Below are 23,861 nucleotides of genomic sequence, written 5' to 3' on the forward strand. Positions count from 1 at the left end.
ACCTGGTCAGTTTATTTTTATGTGTTTTATCATGAGAATTGTGGAAATCATGGGTGATAGCATTTAGATTTGCCACTGATAAAGTATGAGTAAACCACAACAGAAACTCTTGTTGTTTACCTAACAATGAGGGTTCAGTAAGTCTCATGTATGGGACTTATGTTTTTCTGAGGCTGCTTCATCCAAACCATGAAGATGTAAACCTAAAGGATTCAGCTCTGTAGGTTGCCTTGGTTCAGTTTGCATCCAGCAAGAGCTCCAGCTGCTCTTTAGGAAGCCTCCAAAAGAAGGGCTTCAGGGCTGATATGAGCTGTGAGTTATTTCAAAAAACACTGTGGATATTTGCCCAGTCACAAAATGATCAAATCAACAAACTCACTTGGAGTTAAATGATGGTAAGAAAAATAACAGTGTTCTCATTTCAAATGGTCTCAACAAAGTTTTGTGAAAACAGCACCTGTAGTTTCCTGCACAGGAATGGTAAAATGCAGTGGCAGGGTTGGGGAAGGGATAGACACAGAAATTAAGATTTTTTTGTTACAGATCATTCTAATCTCTCTCTAAAATGGATCAAAGAAAATATCTCCCCAAAACACTGTCATATAGTTCCACGCTATGATTGTTTTCCACTGGAAGTTGGTATACAATTTAAATGAGAAAGAGAAACAAAACCATACGTTTGAAGATTTTCCTTCACATAATCCTCAGTATTTTGTGCTGATATTGTATGCAGAAACATTAGCAATTGTCATTTAATTTTCAATGTATTTTAAAATAAATACAGTATCTCTGTAACAGCAGAAATTCTAATTGCATTAGTTCGGGTGCTGGAAGCATGTACCAATGTTCTTTATAGCAGTTAAAGGATTTCCTCCATTATTAACCATCAAGTTTACCTTCTAACAAGAAATTCAAATCAGAAATGAAAGTCCATATCGCTCCTACACACAATACCTCTCATATCTACCCCTTATAATACTGTACAGTGGTGGTATATTTCATTACACAATTAAAAAGATGAATCTTGCAAAAAAACCAATAAGCTGAAGTCTTACAAAAGGACAGATTTTTTTACTAAAGCTTCCTGGGAGTTGTACCTAAGCTGAGATTAGACTTACTTACTAGAAAAGCAAGAGAAAATATCTGAGAAAAAGATATTTTGTATTAAGAAGATTAAATGGATTTAGTGTTACCATATAACTATACCATATTATGTTATGAGGAGCATTTTTTTCCCTTTAAATCAAGTTACAGTAATGGACTTTAGCACTATTATGATAATAGCCATAGATGACCCAATAACGAGATCTTTAATGTAAACAAAAGCAAATAAATAATCAACAAACCACAAATGGCAGTTCTTCAGTGGTTATATCTAGACATTACCATAACATTGACTTGAGAGAAAGAAGGCTGCAGACCAGAGAGCACTTTGCCTTCTACATCAACAATAACTCAAGAAAATAACAGCCCGCAAAATAACATTTCTTTTGCAGTTCTAATCACAACCACGGGCAGCAATGACCACACTACAAGACAACTCAGCATGTTAAGGACCCTGGTTCTGATGATGAGGCAGTGCTTTGCCAAGATGTAAGGCAGCGATATGATGGTCAGACCTGCAGGTCTCTTGCAGGTGCTACCAGAGCTGTCTACCAAAACTCCCTCCAAAGGTTCAAGGAGCCAAGACCGTACTGATGAGCTCCTTGCTGACCACCATGCCACAGCCTTGCACAGGTCTTCTCAGCTGCTCCTCAGGGAGGCCTTATACATCCATACCACAGGTGTTCATTTCCCAGAGGTCAGTCTCCATTTGGGCCCCCCCAAGGTATGCATCCCAAGTGCCCCAGAATGAATTTTCCCTGTTTCTTCTTACTTCTGGGCTTTGCAGCCATGGCCCTCTCTCATAATTCTTCCAAAATCCTAGACAAAATTTGGTGGCCAGTTCTCTCTTGGTAATACTCTTCAGAAAGGGCACAAGGGAAGGAGACTGGCACGTGGAATCATATTCAGGACAGAATCGGTGTGAATATAGGCAGGTGAGTGAAGCAGGTAAGCTCCTCGTAGCTGCTACTTACCAGAGAGGCTGACACTTCTGCTATGGCTCATTGCTGATGAGGATGTCTACTGTCATGTGGTGGGCAAAGCAGGGTTCTGCTGCCCTCTTGCACTTGTGAGGTTCCACTAGTGCTGGCAGGGTGGCAGATGCCCCTGTGCTTCCGCTCCCCACAACACAAATTAGGAGACCATAGCAGATGCCAGGAACTGCCCAAGTGCCAGGATCACGCAATGTGGTGGTGGTGAGCCTGGGCCTGCAGGGGTTCGGCACTCCAACAGAAGAGGAAATCGGTCGCTTTCCAATGTTCAGAAGCAGAGGCAGCACGTGACTTGGAAGATCACAACAGATTAAAAACAACCCTATCACAGAAGATGATAATTTAACCACACAGCAAGAAGAAAATTTTTCCTGCAGTGCTAACTTTGCCTGGTCATACACAGTTATTCAGTTCACATTCTTCTGGCAACTAAAATCCTAAATTACCTGCTAGCCTGAGGTCTGAAGTGATCTAGACAAAGCTGCAACCCATTGCTTCCTGTTTCAGGATGCATCACCACCACAGGATGAAGATTTTCAGGAAGTTTTGTAAGACCATTAAGTGGGGATTGGGTCTAGTTTTTTGTTTTGGGGTGAGTTGGGGTTTTTTTGGGGGGGAGGGGGTTAAATATATGAATTTTTTTAAAGATGCATGAAGCTGCAGAAAAAACCCCAAAGTGTGTAAGCTCTAACTTAAAACTTTACAGCTAACAGCAATGAATCTAGAGAATGTGGTCTAAACTTTCACAAAGAGGTTAGAAATAAACCTGATTTGATTTCTTTCCATATTTTTCTACTATTACTGGAAACATTTTTTTTTTTCAAAACATTTTGTTACTCTTCTTAGAATTTTCAATCTTATTTCCCCTTCTATGAAAATGAAAAACAAATTAAGAATTACCACACATACCCATGTCTTTTTAAAAGCCTTTACTGCATTTGAAGGAGAAAAATGTCCCCCAAGTTGTATCATTTGTTTACTCTTCATTTCATTTTTTTACATTGTCCCCACTAGAATTGAGGGCTAACAGGTCTAATCTGAAATGTGATTAATTTAGCATGTGTAAACAAGCTCACCCCAAGCACAGTAAACAAGCTCTCCCAAGTAGAGGAGAAACATACAGACTCAAATTCAAGGACTAAAAAGTAATCACACAGAAGCCCTGGGTAAATAAATTATATTTAACAGTGGTCTGAGCTGTTCCCGTCAATATCTTTTTGAACACTAAATAAACACTTCTGAACAAGAAATGAGCAGTTACAGGATTGCTTAAAAAGAAAAGGTAAGAAAGTCACTCTCAAAACTTCACCCTTCATTCCCAAACTTTGAAGAATGTGACACATTCCAGGCAGGATGGTTGCTAATGCCCACCCCTTGAAGAGGTCCAGAAGGTGATGATGATCTCCTGTGTTTACCTTTCAGTTCTGAATCTCCTCAAATTTTTATGCATTTCATGTGCAGAACCTAACGGCTCTGTATGACATCTGCAGGACAAGATGTGACCAGCCCAGTGAAAAAATAATGTTGGATGAAAAGGACACCTCAAGCCAGCCAGAAGAAATCACTGAGGAGAAAAAAGAAAGTCAAATCAAAGGTAACTGTATTTTCTTTAAAAAAATAAAAAATTTTAAAAATAGTAAAATATTCAAATCTACAAAACTTTAAACAGATGTTTAAAAGCAAAAATAACCATTCCATCTAGCCTATTTAAATGCCCTGCCAATTCCTGTGGTTTGGTGGGATTACAGAGACATAAGGTGAAGAACCACATTGAAGTAACTGGTTGAGCATGGGCTCCATGGCAGGCACCCTCTTCTACCATGGACTGCATGGCTGACCTTTTATTTTGCTTGTACATGTACTAAGCACTGGAAAGAATAAAGAAAGAAACACATCAGCTACATCAAGTATGTGATAGATCCTGAATCTATCTTGTCTGTGTATAAGCATTTAGATGTAAATACACAGAGAATTCAGGTTATTTAACTTTCCCCTTTTCTTTTTACCGGTGGGGGGTATGTAAGCTTGAGACACTCAGGAACAAAAGCACTATAAAGCTAGTTCAAAGGGGCAGATACCATCACTACCAACCTGACTATCTTTAAGATACTTCTATTTTTCTTGTTCCATGCTGTAAAGTGAGAGTAAAAAGGCATGATTCACTTCTGGGTTTCTCCACTGCCATTGCACATAGCTGCAGAGATGAGCATCCAGAGAAGCTTCCACTGGATTCAAAATTAATATTCAGTAGACTTACATACAAGAAAAACAGAAAAAATTCCTGAGTGCTAGAAAATATATGGCTGAAATGGTAAGATGTATTTAAAATTGACTAACTAAAGCACCACAGGACCTTTTTGCACCTTCAACCAAACCACGCTGCAGGCAACAAAGTAATCATACAAGCTGCTACAGCACTTGGTACTCCAGGATTTTATTGGCTTCCCCAGTAAAGTTTGATTTATTTTCAGGAATAAGACAGGAGTTTATAATTTCCTTTTCTGCCTTGGAAAATGCCATCACAACATACACCATTGTGCTTATTCCACTGTACACTTTTAACTACAATATCTGTGACAAGCAGTCTGGGAGGACTCTCTACCAAGAAACCCTCCCAAAATTGCCTTAAGAGAAGCTCTGCTTTCAAACACTGCAGTGTTTCTCCAACCCTGCCTCCTGCCCACAGCAGGCTTTGGGGATGCTGACAGAGTAGAAAGAAGGCCCCTGCTGACAGACAAAATCCTACCTGTTCTGTAGCAGTGCCAGAGACCAGATACCAGCAGGCACAGTCAAGAACACATCAGAGTATACTTCATACTCCAGCCCTTCTACCCTTCAGCTTTCACAGAGCACATTCTCCCCATGTGGCCTGGCACATGGCGAGGGCAAAGAGCAGAACATTCACTATCCAAGAACAGCTTTTAGGTGCAACAATCTGGCTTCCTCACTGCTCCCTTCTCCTTAGGATGTCTGCATGTCACCATTTCAGACACTTCTGGCACTTTCGGGAATGCAGTATGCTGCCCATGGCACTTTGTCCAATGGCATATTTTGAAGGCTGCCATATGTAAAAGGACAGATTGCAGATATAATGGCATTTCTGGAAATACTTAAAATTATTAAGCTTACTGCTGCAGAGAAACTAATGCTCTAATTTTTTAATGAGAACTCAAAATTTAGTCATTGAAACCTATTTCAGGAAATACACAGCTCAGGTGGTGCTACCAACATTACTGACCAGAGATCTTTGGCTCTTAAAGGATGTTAAAAACATAACAATCACTGTCTAGATGCACAAGCCTGATTGCATGACAGCAAATAATTTTAACCAGCACACCTAGTATCCTGGAAATCTCCACATGTAATCTGTCAGCATTCATCTGTCAAATTTCAACTTCAAGTACTGGAGCTGACTGTAGACTTTCACACTCCTTCTGAGCCCAAACAGAGAGAGAAAAAAGTAAGAAATATCACAGAAAGTCAAAGTGCAGAGCAAGACAAGTCGAAATGCAGACCAGCTTTCAGAGCACTCTGATGCCTGACTGGGAGATGTCACATCCAGTAATCTGGGTACACAGGCAGAGGGAGAGATTTAATTGCACATTACCAAGCAAATGTGACCTAAAAAAGTTTTAAAACTTACATTTTCTGAACAATCATGTCAATATCTATATAAACTCCAGACATCTGCTCAGTCATAAACTGCTTATTAAGACACAATTTTAGTTGTCAGATGTGCATAACTGTATTGCTTAATCCAATCAGGTGTGACAATAAAAAAGCAATATAATAGCAAGATGTAAGCCACAGAAATATCCCTTAGGCCCAGTTCTCCTACTAAAAGATGGTCATTGAAAAGTCTAACTAGATGCACCGGAAATTTGTTCTAACTTGAATATGGAGTAGGAAAAAAATCCAATGTTTGGACACAGCAATTGTAATCTCAGATGTGTGCACTATTTTGACATTGAATGACAAATAAAATTATTGTTTACAAAACTTCTTTTACTGCATTTTTGTTACACAATGAATCACTTGTAAATTAAGTGCCATTTTTATGATTATCAGAAAAAGCTTTTTACAGAGCATGCTTGACTATACTGAAGCTCATTTTTTCCCCCCCTTCTACTCTCCTAAACTGATTTAAAATCAACTCTTGGTAGGGCACTACTAAAAATATTGGACAGTCCTTCTACTACAGAGATACATCCCAGCTGCACTTTCCAATAGCAACAAAAATCAATTACGAACATTTCCTCTCTGTTAAATTGTCACCAAAAATTTTTGGCAGTAGTAAAGGATATTTCTGTGTTTATCTATATCAGCAAGAGAACTAGCCCCTGAATCATACTATTATATGATGCTTCTGTCAGACACAAATGGCAAAGGCTATTGCAAATACCCCAGAATCTAGGAATATGTTTTGGTTCCCTTAGGCAGAAGGGTACTCTCTGCAAAATCTGTGAGCCTTGGCAATGTCACATTTATTAACTGTCTCCTTCCTAAAATTTTACCTTGGGTACATGATACCTAAAATTTCTCAATTACAGATGCAAGTATTTTGCAGATTCATTTCCATCCTGATTCAGTAAGAAACCATTTTTTGAGTGTTTTTTTTTGTAATGCCAGCAAACTGCTACTTTGCTATTCTGTAACTGTTTTTTACAACTTGCTACAACTCTGCTATAAACCAATTCTATCCAATGTGCTCCAGTGGCAATGGTGGTCACCCTTCAGTATTTTGCAGAAGGTCAAAGAAAGACATAGTCTTCTGACAGAGAATATACAGTAATTTTACTAGAAAGTTAATCTCAATGCCTAATTCAGTTTCTGCATGCTCTAATATGAAGGGGCTTTAATTCTTGTAAAAAATACCTATATTAACAAATAGAAACTCCAGACATACAAGCCAAGAGTGGCAAATAAGGTAGCAGTGTCCTTTGTTGAAGTCTCACTGTCACAGGGGAAATCCTCCTTATCTGACAGTAATGCAACAACATAACATGGATATAAAATGAAATTTCATTTATATTACACGTGACTCCAGCAAAATATATGCCAAGACTTTTTAAACCTATTTTGCAAAGCTTCTTACTACAAATGCCAGAGGAAAAGAAAAATAGACAGCATATATGTATCCTATATGTATATGCATACTGTTATCTATATACAGACAGTAGGTTACCTCCTTTTCCTTCAAGATAATAATAGTATAATTTAATTAATGCAGCTAGCTGTGGGATATTACTGCATTGCAAGCATTGTTCAAGAAGTTAAGGAAAAGTTGTATTTTCAATATCAAAGAGGAAGGGTGGTGACCTACAAAGCTGTAAAGGAAACCACTCACAAGCTTATTTCAATACCCTTGCTAAAAACAATTGCCTGAAATTATAAGAGATTCTTCCTCATCCTGCTCAGAACAATTGGAAAATCACAGATCATTTAAAATAATTTCATAGATTAAAAAATTAAAATGAATGGAGACAAACCCCCCCCATTTCTCACTCCTGGAATTACATTGATCATTTCTCCAATTTCTCTGGTAGTTGCATTTGAATTTAGCTAGAGGAGAAAGTGCCCCACTTTATGCAACAGGCCCACTTAGAATGTGTTACAAATGGTGAGTTATCATTCTCTGCTGAAGAATTTACTTTGCAGTTTATCCTGAAGTCACTGGGGACAGATTTAACTTACAATAAAACAAACATCACTTGTTAGAAGCTTTTGGGGTGAACAACATTAGACTGGATTTGACATAAACTGATGATTTTTTTTTCTGTATGATCAGATAAAATCTAAAATACACACTATATAAATATTTTGTAAAATACAGGACAATGATAACATTTGGTTTATGTTACTCGCTGTAATTTCTTCTACAACATATTCATCTCAGGGATTTATATCTGATATGTAGCATCACATTCCCTCCTAGCACATGATGCAATTACCTGCACTATACCGAGCAAGGTAGGGCGTACTCTTAGCTACACTTCAACAGACATGAGGAGAACAAAAACAAAGGTACAAGAAAAAAAGTATTTGTAAAAAAAAAAAAACCAAAAAACTGACACACAGCAGAGCAGCAAACACTGCATCAACAGCAGCCCCTATTCTCTGAACCCCCAGTAATACATATCTGCAAATATCCAAGATACGAAAACAATGTATGCCTTAACCTATCCCAAACAAAACAGGACTCTTAAAATCTTCCAGATTACTGTCTTGACAAGGTATGGACCCTGTCCTCTCTCTCTCAGATGGATATAGATTTTTCACAAGTGTCCGAGCAGGAAATTGGGAGCAATGTGCCACAGAACTATTTCAGTGTGCAGGTGACTCTGCAGATACACACAGCAAAGGCTTGCTCCAGGCAGGATTTGACACTATAGAACTAGCAACTAAATCAGGTATTATTAATCCAGGTAAAAGAAGAGGATTAATTTTCAACTTCTTCTGCTGATCCTTTCTGTCACCTCATTTCTGCTATGCAGAAGGTCCAACAATTTAGACTAATGAACTAATTTCTCAGGAAACAGACTGGCCATGCATCACTTTTCCTTACCGCTTAGGTTCCTTTTTTTTGTAGCACAGAGGATGACCCCCCCCCCAATGGCTAAAGCTCAAGGACAACAGGCCTCAGCATCAGAAAACTTGATTAATTAAATAGTATTACATGGATTTTGTGTTTTAACCCTAGAAGTGTGGAAGTTAATTACTTCAAAAAATAATAAAGACAAGTAAACGTCACATGACTTGGTAGTAGTTTCACTCTCTTTTTCCCTCAGTGAACTGGGAAGAAGTGAAATTTGGAAAAGGTTACATTTATCTGTGAATATATGAAAATCTTCAAGTAAATTTAAAAAGTGCCTATCAAAGATATGACAGCAGAGCTCCAAAGTCACATAAACTAGTTAATATTTGGCAATCCAGTGCAGACTATTTTTAAACAGCTACAGCAGATCCCTGCACCACCAGCTAGGGCTTGTAAACTTACCTCCAGCTAAGTCAGGGACGAATCCTCATGCTCTGTAATACCTACCCACAAACGCACATCCTACTTGTTTATATGTGGCTGCCACAACCATGTTGTTTACCTGGCAGTAGGTACTGAACTTCAGCATCTTTTTCATCAGTTCGTACTCTAAAGGATGGTTTCTCTGGCACACAGCTGGCCCCAGCCCCACAGCGTGCACCTCGCCAGGGCTTTCTAACTGTAATTAGAATCTAACCATCTAATTCTGTAACAGGTGTACTTCACTGCACTGCAGTCTTCTACAGGTGATGTTCACCTCACTGTGAATAATGCTGGGAGTTCATCAACGCCACCATTACTTGCAGACTGCCATTCGGCATTCACTTTACACGGTACCTTACCAGAAGCGCCTCTTTCTCTCTTCATTTATGATTCAGTTTCACAGGAATTTCTCATTACTGTCCTAGAAAGGGTGCAATGACCTACGGGCTCTGTTCTGTCTCTTGTGCTTTGCATCTCCAAACGGGCCGTGACCTTGTCTTTTTCAGCAGCTGGGAGGGAGCTCACAACCAGAACTCCTCGGGCAGCAGCACGAGTCCTCTTGTGGCACACCGTTTACTTATTTCAACCCATCCCGAGCCGTTCTGGGCGGCATGGTGGCCTTGCCGCTGTTGCTTTCACCAGTGTCCCACTGTCCCACCTCCCTCCCTCGGTACCTTCCTGAGACCCGCCCGCAAGTAGCGGTCTGCGGCGTGTCACCACCGTCATGCAGCTCTGAGCTGCTGCTATGCCGCGGGGCCGTGCAGAGCCCAAGCCCAGCGTGCCCAGTTCCCGCCACACCACAGCGTCATAGCCGCCGCCACGCCGGCATGGCCTAAGACAGGGCCTGCAGCCTGACGTGGGTCGCCCCGGCGGCCCCTGCACCACCCAGGCCCGGCCCTCCTCCAGCTCCTCTCCCCTGCAGCGAGCCCGTGGCAGGCACTCGGGTTACAGGCAGGATTTCTTTAATGACAGCAAACAGCCAGGAAGCGATGAATAGACGGATGGCAAAAGCAGCTCTGCGGAGCGAAAGGAGTCAGCCATGCCGGGGAGCGGCTAACAACTGCCTCTGCCCAGCGACCGACGCGGGTCTCAGCTACTTTCTGCTTGGTTTATTTATTTTTTTAAGGAAAAAAAAATAAAAACCAATCCGCTCCTGTGCTCTTTCAACAAGGACCGGCGGCGGTGGGGACACACTAGTGACTCCCTACGGGTACGATGAGAGTGTCTGCTCCGGTGGCAGGTGCTGGGTTTGTTTTCCTAAGCGATGACACAACCCCCTTTCTCCTTGAAGGGGTTCTTGTCCTCGGGAACCCCCTTCACTAGCGGATCCTCACCCGACCGCTCCTCGATATAGTTCTTGATCTCTTCGGAGCACTTGGACACCTCAAGAGAAAGAACAGAGAAGTGGCTGTGTTATGGCCAGAGCTCACTGTGCACATCAGCAGAGTAAACCTATGAATTCACGTTATTGCCCTTACTTACCTTCCCATAAAATATAAATATCTGACCATAGAGCCAGCAGTAAGTGTGTGCAGACTCAGCTTCCAATATTCACAGAAAATTTTGAATATTCACAGGGAATGTGTATGCCACTGAATAGCAGCTGCTGGGCAGTTAAACTTTGTTTTGTGAGGGTTTTTTTAATTAGCCAATATAGTTTTACTAAGCTGTAAATCATACTTTCCCTTGGCATCAGCATGGCTTATAGTCAATGGGTTTGATGTCAGTAAATTTCAGTTCAATTTCAAAATATTTGTGACTTCATGTGATTTTCCCAAACAAAACATTCAGTAATGATTCTTCAGCAGCAATACAAATTCTCATCTTATAGTTCTACAACAGCAACCATGCATCTTGAATGGGAATAAAGATCTGACTAGGAATAACAATTTACTGACAAGTTACCTGGGGTTATATTGCACATCAGTTAGTAACACAGCCTGTTGTACTATGAGAGAGCATGATATGCATGACATTCTGCATGACGTTCTTAGCAAAACAGCACTGATCCAGGTAAGCCTGCACAGAACCCACCAGTGAAGAAACAAGTTTAGTTGGTGTCCATTGACACAGAAGCATGTGCAGCACATGCAGTGATAGTGTCTGCTGAGCCTAAAGGTGCACAAGCAAATCCCACCAGCTCCAGAGGGTCCTTGTCCATACACATCTCTCTTGTTTCACTTCTCTGTGTCAGCCAAAACTGTCCGTAGGTGCTTGAATAGCTGAGATATCTGAGAACTGGCAGGAGGTACAGGAGTGCAGAGTCAGCAGCAGGAACCAGCTGTTGGCCAGGCCACTAGATGACTAGCATTTCTAATTTAAGACCCCTGACTTGCTTTATTAATTGTATTTTATCCTGTAGGTAAAATTATGACAAGAGAATCAATTAATATAACTGCTGTATCACAGATCAACAGAGCGGGACCTGTGCAAATTTGGTCTTTAATGCATCACAAGGAAGTGAGAGTTCATTCCCAATTAAACATTGTATCAAATAAGCTCTATCTCTAGTTGCCTTTTACAGCGAAGAAGAATTTGCACAAATGCACACATGGGATTTAAGCCATTACACATAGCTCTTCTGTGCCTCTTCTGTGCCTCTCAAAAGTTGTGTTCCAAAGTATTTGCAGAAGCTGGATTTGTTTCACTTCACTCAGTACTATCAGGATCTTTCTCACATGTAACAACAACAACAAAAAAAAGACTCCTTAAACACATTATACACATTCAGACATTTTTATCTATTTAAAAATATCCAAAAGGATGATTCCCCTTTGCACTGTAAAGGTATAGGAAAGGGTCAAGAAAACTTTGGCTAAATGTTTTTACTTTTGCTGATGACAGAAGTGTGGCTTCTGCATTTCCCTGTCTTTGCAACACCCATACAGGTACCAGGGGACTGTGACAACACAGCTTTCATTTCACAGTTAAACTTCTATTACAAAACACTGGTAAAATTGAGGATGTTGTCTGTGCTTTACTACAGGTGATTTGAAAATATGCATTTCCCTGAAGTGATGAGGCTTTCAGTTTATTCCAAAAAAAATTAAGGAAGGATTTAAAATTATTATTATTATTAAAATCAAAATCAGTACATTCTACACAGTGTATTTCTGTTGCTTGGGAACTCTGAGGGATGTCTATAGTACTTTGAAGGGGAGTTCTCAATACTGCTGGAGCTTTAGACTATATCATAACATATACAATCATTGATACCTAATGGACAGCTAAAACATAGCTGTGGCTTTCTTGTTTTCTGGGCTAAACACCTAGGACCTGCAATGCAATTAGCATGATTAATGTTACTGATTCCCACGTACAAATATAAAAAAATACTAGTCTTATTATGGAGCAAGATGAGTTCTGCATATCTTTCATGTCTAGAAAACATGCTAAAAACAAAGACTTCACTAGAAAAGACTTCACTCGTGGAAACGAGCCATCAGTGTAAATGATTACAAGTACAACGTTTCTATCGGACAAGGCTGGATGGCTCACGGCTCTGCCCCAGCGGCCCTTTGCCTCCCGCCCTCTGCCCGGGCACTGCACAGCAGACGGAGCTGGGGAGCGGTGCCGGGGCGAGCGGGTGGCCATGGTTACCCCGCAGCCTGGCGAGGCACGGTGAGGGACTGTCCGGGCCGGGGCAGAGAGCCGTGCCGCAGCGCGGCCTCCCGCCGGCCCGCCGGCCCTCGCCTGGCACCGGCAGACCACAATGCGTTTTACAGCGGAGGAGAACTGAACTCGGTGTGTTCCTCCCTCGCCAAGTGAGGCTGTCTTTTGCTGGGCAGCAGGGTCCAGAAACTCGCAGGGAAAGTGAAGCCAAGTGCAGTGAGAGCAGTCGCAGCCGGCGGGCCTGCGCCGGACCCCCAGGGCGCCCCTTTCCCCGGGCTGCTCAGCGCCCTCGCGAGGGATCGGGGCTCCCACAGGCTGCCAGCGGCGGTATGTCGCCAGTGCCAATCCCAGTCCCTGTCCCGACGGGGTTGTCGGTGCAAACTGCGGTCCTCCCAAACCAGCCGGGGAGCTCCGGAGTGCGGCTCCCGAAATCCCACTGGTCCTGCCTCGGCCGGGCCCTTGATAATGGGACGAGGCGCTCCCGCTCCGCACTGGGCGGCCACGCCCGGCCCCACCGCCCGACCGACGTGCACTCGGGTGCCACGGCCTGAGACCCCGCAACCCTGTCCAGGGAATACCGGGGTTGTCTCCCCTCTGGCCCCTGCGGCCGAGTAGCTCCGAGTCCCTTCTCATAGCCACTCACCGGCTGCCTCTCCAGCTTCACTTCTTTCCGGAGTTGCTCTACTTCCATTTTCATTTTGTCCTTCTCGCTCAGGTCCTCGATGTTGATAGCTGGCATCGTCTACACTGCCAAAACGTGGGGGGTAGGAGAGAGAACAAAAAGTTACCTCTGGATAGCCAGAGCGCAGGAGCTCCCGGGCGGGCGCAGCAGGGCGGCAGGACAGCCACCCTCAGCCAAGCCCCAGGCTCACTCACACGGTGCTGTCCCGGCTGCTCACGGCGGCCGCTTCCTCTCTGGAGAGCTGGGCACCTCTTCCCCGCGCAGTTCCGGCCTTTAAATTGCCGCGCTAATCCTCACTAACCGGATTAAAGCCCGCGCCCGAGTTGGCGACGCTGCCAGGGCTACGAGGCGCTGACACGGGCCCTTCCTGCACAGCGAGGGTCGCGCCGCGCCGAGCCCCACCGCCCCTGTGCGGCACCGGGCAGGGCGCTCAGCCCCACGGCAGCATCGTTCCGACATCCCGAGGGGCAGCCACGCGCAGGACCAAGGAGCTGCAGGGACTCTCCCGTCACGGCCTCTCCCCTACCTCTTTGCCACTACAGTGGGGCAAATGCAGTGAGGTTGGCTGAGTGATCTTGGTTTTCCTGAGCCACCAGCATTCCTGGGTTCTGTGCTCCTCTGCCAAGCAGCAGGTGGTTTGCATAGGTAGATTCCTCAATATTTGTGAGTTACAACTACAAATGGACCAGGCTAAAAGAGAGGATTAAGTGTCCCAGTAAGTGGCCAGCCCATCAATGGCAAGACATAGCAACTCTTGTTGGTAATTATGTGGTATGTCTTCAAAGTAAAATTGCAGATCTGTGTGAGAGCTCTTGTGCTCGGTTATGCACTAAGTGTCTCTGGAGTAATGGAGTTATGATGGATGTTAAGAATGGAGCAAAAGAAGTGATGGGTTCAGAAGACACGAGAAGCTAGGAGATACTTCTCCAGTAGTTGTATATACTTTTGAGGTCTTGATGCCAAATAGAATGCTATGGTCTTTAGAACAGGGTGGTTCCTCCGTGTGTGCTTGTACAGCACTTAGCATCCTTGATCCTAGCAGCTGCTTTCCTACAATACCAGCAGAAGCAGAAGTCAGGACTCTTACACTGAACCCAACTGCAAGTCATTAAAATGGGTCTTTAAGAGTCCTTCTGTTATCTGACACTACAAAAGTCCCTATAGGCAGTCGCTCTTTCCTCTTTCTATCTCTGTCTTTTCCCCTTAAAGACACTCCTATCTCCTCCTCTCCCCACTTAGCATAGGCAAGCAGCTGTTAGCAGCTGTTAGCAATATGTAAGATTTACATCTTTCTTCTCCAGTGCTGCTCGGGTTAAATGCTCTCGGGTTTGTATTTGTTTTAGCCAATTCAGTAAAATCAGTTCTCCTTCCCCTCCTTCTGGCTATTATCTCCCTCTTTCCTGTTGTTACTACGCAATTTCTACACCCTCATAATATACACTGGCAGCTGCATCACCAACCCCCAACAGCTACTGGTCCCCGATCCAGTCAAAACAGATAGAAGGATGTGGCCAGCCAGAGGCTCAGAGGAGCCAGGGCTGTTGGTGCAAGTAGTAGCATTGCTATGTGGAGGGGCAGGGAGAGCATGTGGTCTGGTGATGTCAGGTGTATGGGTGAGGGAGTGCGCTGAGAGTGGGCTCTGGCACATGGTTAACATGGTTAGAGTGGGAGGGCAGCTACAGTTTGGTGTCAATAAACCTGCAATGGAAAGTCTGCAGTGAGCTGTCTACTGATGTGACTAGCTCTACTGATGGAAAGTAAAGGACTTTCTGCCACTTACTGTGTTCATATATTTTTTTACAGATATTTAATCTAAGGGAACTTATTTGCTGTTGCAGCAAAGGAGCAGATAAAGAAATACTGCACTGTGCTGCAGCATTGATGGATAGGTGAGTTTAGCTCAAACTGATTTGTATGTGTGTGTGTACAGAGAAATGGAAAATAGGAAAATGATTATTTGCATGACAACATTAATTTTTCTGCTACTGTTTAAAGTGATATTTTAATGACTTTACAATTCATACAAAATCTGATAAAAACTAAATATCAGTCTAGTTATATTAAAATCACTTGAAAGTTTCCTTATATTAGAAAAATGTCCTTTTGGGGTTTTTTTCTGCAGATAGAAAATATGTGTTGTTTTTTAGTTTGTTCTTTCCTACCAGAGGGATGTAGGCTTTATTACAATTGCTGTGCTTAGTAAGCTGAATAAATCCCCTAAAAATGAGGATGCCTGTTACTAACAGTTGTAAGATTGTAAAACATGACAGATCTGTGCTATGGTGATGCCTGAAACTGTAGCAAGGGTTGTTTTTTTGTTTGTTTGTTTGTTTTTTGTTTTCTTCTTGTCATTAAAGCATCCACTTATCATTTTGTAACTGGAGATTCTGGGGAAAAAAAAAGGAACAGTGCTGAAAAAGGAGGGAGAAGACATTCCATTCATATCCTCTCAGAAGCTGTGTAGGTGGGGTAGGGATTAAGTTTTTTTCTTTTTTTACCTTCATGAAAAAATGAAATTATGTCCAAAAAATGGGTCACAATCCTCCATGATATAAGAAAATCAAAGAAGTCACAGAGAGAAATGCAGTTCCTGAAATACTCAGGCTACTATGAAGTTCCTCTGTTTTACAGCCTGTACAGACTGTAGCTTCTTTCCTGCAAGCAACAGAATTCCAGGGCCCTGTTTTGCAATCCCAATCCCTTGCAGCACCTGTCTGAAGGACTGGGGCTCAACAAGGTTGGTGGTAAAGGGAGTGGAGAAGAACAATAGGATATTAGATTAGTTTGTTGTTATCTATAGAGGGCATGCCTAATTTGCAACCACTCTTATCTCTCTTGCTGTGTTAAATCTGAAGTAAACACTGATTCATTTAATGGCTCTAATAGATTAGAGAGGGAAAGTACGCTGTTTTGCTGCTCACCCCCTCTTCCCTCAGGTCACGCCAGGTTGCCTGATGGGGTTAAATCTACGGAACAGCTCAAGTCATGGCATCTGAAATACAGTGCTCTCTGAATTAGCCAGAGGTTTCATCCGTTCAGCCCCTCGGGTTTCCCAGGAGTTAAAATCTGCTGACGGTGATCCGGTTTTCTCAACTTCATCAGCGTTATACACAACGGCACTAAACTGACGAGGCGGGTAGGTTGATGTTATCTCTCGAAGCCCTCGCGAGGAGGCTTATGCCCGACCCGTCTGGATCAGGACCTGCCGGAGTCTTCCCTTTCACTTTCAGCCTCCTGCCGCCCCCTGCACGGAGCCTCCAAACCGGGAGCGGCCGCTACGGGGCGAGGCGGGAGAGGACTTTCGCTAAGTGATCCGTCCCGGATTTCTCCCGTCCCGGATTTCGCCGTGATTAACAGGAAATGCTCTTTGAGCATCATCCCGTAACGTGAGGGACGGGGGGGGGCAGACGGACTGGATGGTCAGCCGTGGATCCCGGCCAGCTCGCCGTAGCCTCGCCATGGGCGACACAGCCGGACAGCGAGCCACTACTGCGTCCGTCTCAGCTCCTCCTACCCTGCATGCTCCTCTCGGCAGTGAGGACCCCCGACAGCGGCTGGGCGGGGTGCTGCCGGTGCCCCCTCGACGCTCGGGCTCACACAGGCGTGCAGCCCGCCTGGCCCCAGTGACGGCTGGGTCAGCGGGGACCTGCTGCCCCGCTGAATCAGACCTTCCCCTCCCACCACATGCGCAAGGAGGGAGGTGTCCCGGCGAAGCCGTCTCGGAGCATATAAAGCGCTGCCGTCGGGTCAGGCAGCACTCCTCGCTCCCGGCACTCGGCTGTCACCTGCCTGCCCTCCCGTCCGCCCTCCCTCCCTTCCTCCCGTCTGCCGCCGCGACATGGCCGTCGACCGCCGCCTGCCGCTGCCCGCGCTGCTGCTGCCGCTGGCCTGCGCGGCCCTGGCCCCGCGCACCCCCACAGGTAGGAGCTGGCACGACTCCGCGGGCTGCCGAGCGGGGCCGGGGCCGCCTCCGCCGCCGAGGTAGCTTCAGCCCCGGTCGCCGCTGTCTCCCGCAGAGAAGCAACGTGGCTGCCTGCTGCCTCCCGAGGACGGCCCCTGCCGCGCCCTGGTGCTGCGCTGGTACTACGACAGGTACACGCAGACCTGCCAGGAGTTCACCTATGGGGGCTGCCACGGCAACGCCAACAACTTCCTCACCCTCGACGACTGTGAGAAGAGCTGCTGGGCCATCAAGAGTGAGTCAGGGGACTGGCCTCGAGGGCCAATCCGACGGGCTTGGCTCCGCGGAGTGCCTGCGGGTGGAGAGGGACAGTGGGAGCACCCGGAGAGGCTGTGCTGCCAGCGGGACGCTTTTGCATCTATCCTCTCTGTCCCTCCGGCTTCTTGCAGCTCCTTGCTAGTGTCGGTTTTATGCAGAGAAACGGGAGTGAGTTGTCACAGAGGTGACATGTCGAATTTAACTATTAATATTTTAAATGCAATGTAATATCCTACCTAGTTGCTAATTAATGCATCAGATTTCTCGTGTAAATCTTACTTTACTTTGTTAAGGAGTGAAAGTAGTGCAACAAGCTGGGACTTGCCCGTGCAATAACATTTTGTCTACACCACCATGGCTCTCAGTACAGGGAGCGTGAAGAGTTGATTTTACAGAGGATAATTTTTTTTTTTGCAGAAGTGCCCAAATTGTGCCGGTTGGAGGCTGATGGAGGACCTTGTAGGAGTCACCTGAAAAGATATGCCTTTAACTTGAGCTCAATGAGGTGTGAGGAGTTCATCTATGGTGGCTGTTACGGAAATGGCAACAACTTCAGAGACTTGCAATCTTGTGTGGACCACTGTCTGCCAGAGAAAAGTAATGGTTGTTCCAAACTTTTAATGAAATAGATGTTTTGAAAGCGACACAAAGATGATACTTTGTTTGATATTTTCCACTGGATATCTATATAGTGATGGCTTTGGAGACTTTTGTGAAACAGATGTTTATATTGTCTGCAGTCTTTCATATGTAACTTGTCTCAGTTGTTACTGAAAGAGTAAAAATTCTGCGTTACTTTAATATTGTGACCTTAAATATGCCCACAGCTACATCCAACCCGTCTCTTGACTTCTGTAGAGCTGTACATGTGTAATCTGAAGGAGTGTACAGTTGGAGGTTCAATGTTGAGGCAGGTGTTTGAGATGTTGTGGTAGTCAGGTTCAGGACAGTGATAGTGTAAGATAAAACAGAAATACCATTCTAAAATTCAGACCTGAGTGGAGGTATCAGATGGCTTGGTTTTTTGGTTCTCGCCAGCTCAACTTCTGATGTAAGTTTTTTGCCTGATGTAACTTTTTGCTGTCTCTCCGTATAAGCTTTAAAGAAGAGAGGTAGTAATTATGAGCAGGTGACTATAGCTAAGTGTTCTCATAAACAGCACATTAATATCCAATGCAAGATAGGATATTTGCAGAGGAGAAATGCACCAGAATGAATAAAAGCTGTCACTGCCCAAGCTTTATTAGTGCTTGATGAGACAGCTATTTTGGGCTGATGATAGATTGTCAAACCTGTTCTTAGGTAAAAGTAAAATCTAGTTGAGGTGAAATGAAACATGATTCTTGTAAGGAAAGTGGTGAGGTTTGTACTTTTTACTGCAGGCAGGCAGAATTTGCTATTAAAATCATAGTAATGAAAAGCAAAATAGTGTCTTTTTCCTCTACAGAGGTAATTCCACTGGAATTATAGTTGTAGTCATATATATATGGAATAAGACTTCTAGTCAGACTATGTAAATATCTGCTCCATGTATAGCACCACAAAAGGAGAAAGCTGTTGAATTTCACTTGTTGAATAGTCATCTAATTTTCTGGGACTGGCTGTTGCTTTCTCAGATTCAAAACTCACAGGAATAAGATACAGTAAGTCTTTGAAGTCATCATTAACAGTCATGTCAATTCAATGGGAACAAGAGCTGTTTAGCCACAAAATTTGTTGCAGAGTAAATTTTAAGAAGCCAGGTCTAGAAATTACATGTATGTAATTTGTCTTTCTCTTTTTTTAACCTTTTTTTTTTTTAAGCCGGTCCCTTGCTGTGCCACAGCCCAAAAGATGAAGGACTGTGTTCTTCTTCTGTGCCTCGCTATTACTATGACTCCAAGACTAAGTCATGTAAGGAGTTCAAATATACTGGCTGTGGTGGAAATGCCAATAACTTTGTTACTGAAACAGACTGCTACAAGGTCTGCAGAACAGGTAAGATTTTCTACATTTTGTCAGTTCCAAGTGGATAAGGCAATCAAAATACCAGTAACATGTTCACAGTATTCCTTTACTCACCTTGGCTTGCTACACGTGCATACTTTTTGCGTTTTAAACTTGATGTTTTCAAAGGCAGGGAAAACTGAGATGAAACACTAAATCCTGACAAGAACAATGTGATGCGAGGTGGTTACACCATTTTCAAGCAAAATGTAGAGAAGGGCACACAAAAAGACTAACTGACTTGCTAGAGGCTAAAAGGAATCAGTCTCTAAAATACTCAGTACCAGCATGAATGCTAGTTAAAGTATCATTTTCTTCTAGATATTAAGTAGGATTAAAGTGAGTTGGGAAATCAATTTACTTTTTTACTTTGTATTTTCAGCAGTTACCATCCTCCCTTGATTCCATGCTGCCTGTCTTCATTTCCCATTACTAAAGATTATCTGCCTCATCAGTTGCACTGAGTTGACTTTTTCTGTGACTATGGGAGAAAAGACTGGGAATAATAAGTGATTTTTCTTAATGGTTTTATTAAAATCAGCTACCGACTATGCTTGTAAGTCAAAACAGCTGTGCTTGTACCTGCAGTCCTGTGTTCATACCATACTCTAATTAATTTAATAAGTAAATGAATGAGAGAAAAGCTTAATTATATGATGGCCTTCAGAGCACTCAGGGAGCAGATACAGCACAATATTTAAAAATATGGATACTAATGGGAAAAAAATTAAGGTACTTTAAGGAAAAAAAGTGCCAAAATGTAGTTCTATTTTAAACATGAGACATGCACAAGGTCTGAGTACTTCAGGATTTAAGATGTGTAGTCAAAATGTTTAAGTCAGGAAGTGATTCTTCATTTCTGGGCTAGAAGTCTAGGGCTGGGGCAAGGACTGCACCTCAGGCACAGTCCTCAGAAGTAAAAATACTGTGTGCCAGTTAGTCATGGCATAATATTTCTCTAGATGATAAGTCTAAGTGTATCTCTCTATTGTAAGGGAGTCCTTAATAACATGCTATGTCTGAGATGCTTGTGATTATCTAATTTGCATCTGTTACTACCTGGGAAATGGTGGGCCCAGGCTCTAGCCTAAGTATGCAAAGAAAGAGGAGGAAGGAAACTGCCTCTTCAGTGTCTCACCTCTGCGTTCTGCCCCTGCCCACACCCAGCAGATACACCTGGGAAATTCTCCCTTTCTCAATCTTTTTTTTTGTGGAAGAATGAAGTAAGGAAAATGCTGTCTGTCTCATGATGACAGCACCAGGTAGCCAAATGGAAAGGATCAGTTACAATCTTTTTCACCAACTTGTGGATTTCATGATTGAGTAAGTCTTGGTACTACCAAAGCCCATAGTTAAGAGCATAATTAGTGATAATTAATGTTGTGCTATACATATTCATTTCTATAGCTTGGGAATGTACAGCAACATTAATCAAATCTTTCAAGCAACTTAAGTCACTCCTCTTCCTCTCCCATAATTCCCTTCCCAGCATCTTTCCTGCTACCTTCTGGAGTCTCAAGTTGAATCAGTTGACCTTGTGCAAATATACAACTGTTATTTAAATTGATCTTTAGCTTTTGGAGTGCAAACATTTCTGATTAATTTCATTTTTAAAAGTATATATTGGAAAAGAAAATAGACACTTTGGGGCTACAGCAAAAAGCCTGGAAACTGTCCAGAGACTCCACATACTGGTAAATAGGTAGCATAAGGATGAATATTTTCAGACAAATTTGCAAAGTTCTTATTTTCTAAACTGCACTCATGCACTTCATTCAGACTTCATGCATTTCTGGAGATAATCCCATCTTTGGCCAATCTGCAGCTTCTGTGTGAAACACAGTATTTTGCAGAAACCCAAGTCATTTTACCTTTTCATCTGCCATAAGCACTGGTTATATTTTAGACTTTACCTCACTGTTTTTCAAGAAATGCAATAATAGTTTGGCTGTTGGGTTTTCTTTTTCAGATAGAGCAGTGTGTTTATTTCCATTCTGTTGTCACTGCAGGACAACTAGAAAAGACTTTAATGTTTACTCTGAAAAAGAACAGCAAAGTAGGACTCTAATGCCAAGAGTGGACAAGCTGGAGAACTTAAAGAGTGTGAGGATAGGGTGTTCAGAACACATTTCACAGTTTCTTTTGTGTTTGTTGTTATTGGATTAACTGCTTAAACAGCATAACACAATTAAAAAAAAAAACCAAAATCAAACAATAAAGAGTAGCAACAATGTTGTCATATGTTTCCCTAACTGCTTCCTTTGTTTTCTTAGCAGGGACTCCGAAACCAAAAATCAACAAGCCAATGAATGTATTCCGTAGAAAAATGATGAGAAAACTGATTAAAAAACCTCAAGTGTATAACCCGAAGTCTTAAAGCTGATGTGCACTTGGCTGTTTGAAACACCTTATGATTCTGCTTTCTTCTTTTGTAAGATGGTTTCCACATAGTTTGACACACTGGTGTAGTTCTGTCTTTCAGGACTGCTTTTTATTTCCAACTTATTTTTTATAAAGAACTGCATTTAATGTAAGGAGAGTGAACCTAAGTTGGGTTCTTCTGCTCTGTTGTCTTTTCAGTAATACCTTGGCAAAGCCAGGTATTTAGATTTCCATGTTTTTATGGGGGAATGTTACTACTGCCTTGGGAGAATATTTCAGCAGTTACAAATCAATTAAGATTTGAAAAATCATTCATCTCTTAGTATACCTAAGGAGAGTATTAAGCTAAATCTCTGCCATAGATTTTTCTGGCATCCTCTGCTTGTTAAAGAAAAGGTACCTCTCATAAGTGTCTTAAGAGATTTATTGCCCTGCCATTTTACATACTTTGGCACTATTATGTAGGCAGACTGTCCTTTACAGTTCTGTTCATAATCAAGGCTTTCAGAAACCTTCATAATGGTAAAAGAACTATAAACATAAATCTAGCTCATCCCACAAGAGAAAATGGGGAATAGGGATACTTTAATAAAACCTCTGATAAAGACAATGAATAAGCTACTTAGGTATTAAAATGTACATTTGACATTTTTGCTAAGTTATAGTCCAGATCCTTGCATGGCATAGATCAGCATATTTTTATTGATTTTAATGGAGTTATGCTGATTGCGTCTCCTGAGGATCCTGATATTTGCATTTATGCAGTGGCTGTTGAAGCAGAAAAGCAGAATCTTCTTCAGATTTCATGTAATCCCTCTTTTGAGGCGCTATTGTATTTCTTATGGTAGATTATACCTATGGTGGTATTATTGCACCTTCTTTTATGTTTTGTGTTTGAGCCATGTGTGAGTTTCAATAAATTTCACTACAATATTTTCTAAATTCATAGGTAATGTTAATAAAATGGTTTTGAATACAAAAGGAGAACTTGTTCTGTCATTATCCTAAATTAGTTGTACACACTAATATGTGTAATGGTACCTATTATTTGCTCATTATGGCTGTAGCAGAGTTTAATTATCTCTTAAATAATTTCCTTATACTGAGGTCTTTATTTGAAGAAAGCCATAAAATTGCATTGATGTCATTCATCCCCAGCAGTTTTTATGGCTCAGCTGCAACTCCCTAAAGAACCACTCTCCAAGGGGTGCTTAGTTAAGCTGATTGTCTGCTTGTGGGTCTCCTCTTTGATGTTGCAATACCTGAGGAGCTTTTGTGAGGGCAGTAGGCTATTTGCTTGAAATGGCACTGAATTTCAGTTAGAAAAATCCAAGTGTGTGCTTTATCCATATTTCAGAGAGGGAACATGATGGGGAAAGTAGTCAAGATTTGATTTTTATTACTGATTTTTCTCTCACCCCTGGATTTTCAGTTAAAGCAGTTGGCTTGCTTTCATTGTCTTTCTACAACTCCATTTCTGGTTTGTGATCTCAATAAACCTTTCTATTTTGATTTATCTATCTCTTGGTGCAGATGAATGAGCACACTCTGTGACAGAAAACTGCAAGCAAATAGTGACAAACACACTTTTGTGTGTTTGTCTCATACCAAATCTCTTCTCTGATAACCAGCTTTCAAACAGAAAGGGCCCAGTTTAGTCTTCCTGGAGGAGACAGGGCATGCTACCCATGGATGAATATTTTTTCATATCTAGCACTATCATTTGGGGAACTCCAGCTGCTTTTGTTGCAGATTTTTGACCATGGTTTAAAAACCCACAAACCCATTCACAAGTTGAAGTTCAATTTAAACACTGTTTTTAACTGTAGTGCATGGCCATTTTTAAACTGTCATTGTAGGGAATAA

General features: G+C 42.5%; 3 protein-coding genes across 4 annotated transcripts in view; 1 reads left to right on the plus strand and 2 right to left on the minus strand.

Annotated features, from left to right (window-relative positions):
* The window catches only part of LOC104553535 (probable acyl-CoA dehydrogenase 6), an 83,117-nt gene extending 73,888 nt beyond the window's left edge, over positions 1–9,229 (minus strand). Inside the window, 1 exon segment of the mRNA XM_061997406.1 lies at positions 9,194–9,229. Coding sequence (XP_061853390.1) covers positions 9,194–9,229 — 36 coding nt within the window.
* An 830-nt stretch (positions 9,230–10,059) lies between these two features.
* Positions 10,060–13,747, minus strand: LOC104560486 (guanine nucleotide-binding protein G(I)/G(S)/G(O) subunit gamma-11). 2 transcript variants are annotated; one of them, XM_061996624.1, is made up of 3 exons: positions 13,605–13,747; positions 13,370–13,473; positions 10,060–10,497 (listed from the first exon to the last, which is right to left on the minus strand). In XM_061996624.1, exons 2-3 carry the CDS (start codon positions 13,463–13,465, stop codon positions 10,372–10,374), a joined length of 222 nt encoding a protein of 73 aa, XP_061852608.1. In that variant the 5' UTR covers positions 13,466–13,473; positions 13,605–13,747; the 3' UTR covers positions 10,060–10,371. The 2 variants fall into 2 exon arrangements, with proteins under 2 accessions (XP_061852608.1, XP_061852607.1); XM_061996623.1 differs by having other exon boundaries at positions 13,370–13,468; positions 13,603–13,746.
* Positions 13,748–17,131: 3,384 nt separating this feature from the next.
* On the plus strand, positions 17,132–23,451 carry TFPI2 (tissue factor pathway inhibitor 2). The gene is made up of 5 exons (XM_061996839.1): positions 17,132–17,328; positions 17,425–17,604; positions 18,045–18,224; positions 19,431–19,604; positions 21,887–23,451. Exons 1-5 carry the CDS (start codon positions 17,247–17,249, stop codon positions 21,988–21,990), a joined length of 720 nt encoding a protein of 239 aa, XP_061852823.1. The 5' UTR covers positions 17,132–17,246; the 3' UTR covers positions 21,991–23,451.
* Positions 23,452–23,861: the final 410 nt, after the last annotated feature.

The sequence above is a fragment of the Colius striatus genome, chromosome 5, assembly GCF_028858725.1.
Source record: "Colius striatus isolate bColStr4 chromosome 5, bColStr4.1.hap1, whole genome shotgun sequence".
Lineage (NCBI taxonomy): Eukaryota > Metazoa > Chordata > Aves > Coliiformes > Coliidae > Colius > Colius striatus.

Coding starts and splice junctions, on each gene's coding strand:
- TFPI2 (XM_061996839.1), top strand. CDS start 17,247: ATGGCCGTCGACCGCCGCCTGCCGCTGCCCGCGCTGCTGCTGCCGCTG. Junction 17,605..18,044: donor GAGCTGCTGGGCCATCAAGA/GTGAGTCAGGGG, acceptor TTTTTTTTGCAG/AAGTGCCCAAATTGTGCCGG. Junction 19,605..21,886: donor CTACAAGGTCTGCAGAACAG/GTAAGATTTTCT, acceptor TTGTTTTCTTAG/CAGGGACTCCGAAACCAAAA.
- LOC104560486 (XM_061996624.1), bottom strand. CDS start 13,465: ATGCCAGCTATCAACATCGAGGACCTGAGCGAGAAGGACAAAATGAAA. Junction 10,498..13,369: donor TGAAGCTGGAGAGGCAGCCG/GTGAGTGGCTAT, acceptor CTTTCTCTTGAG/GTGTCCAAGTGCTCCGAAGA.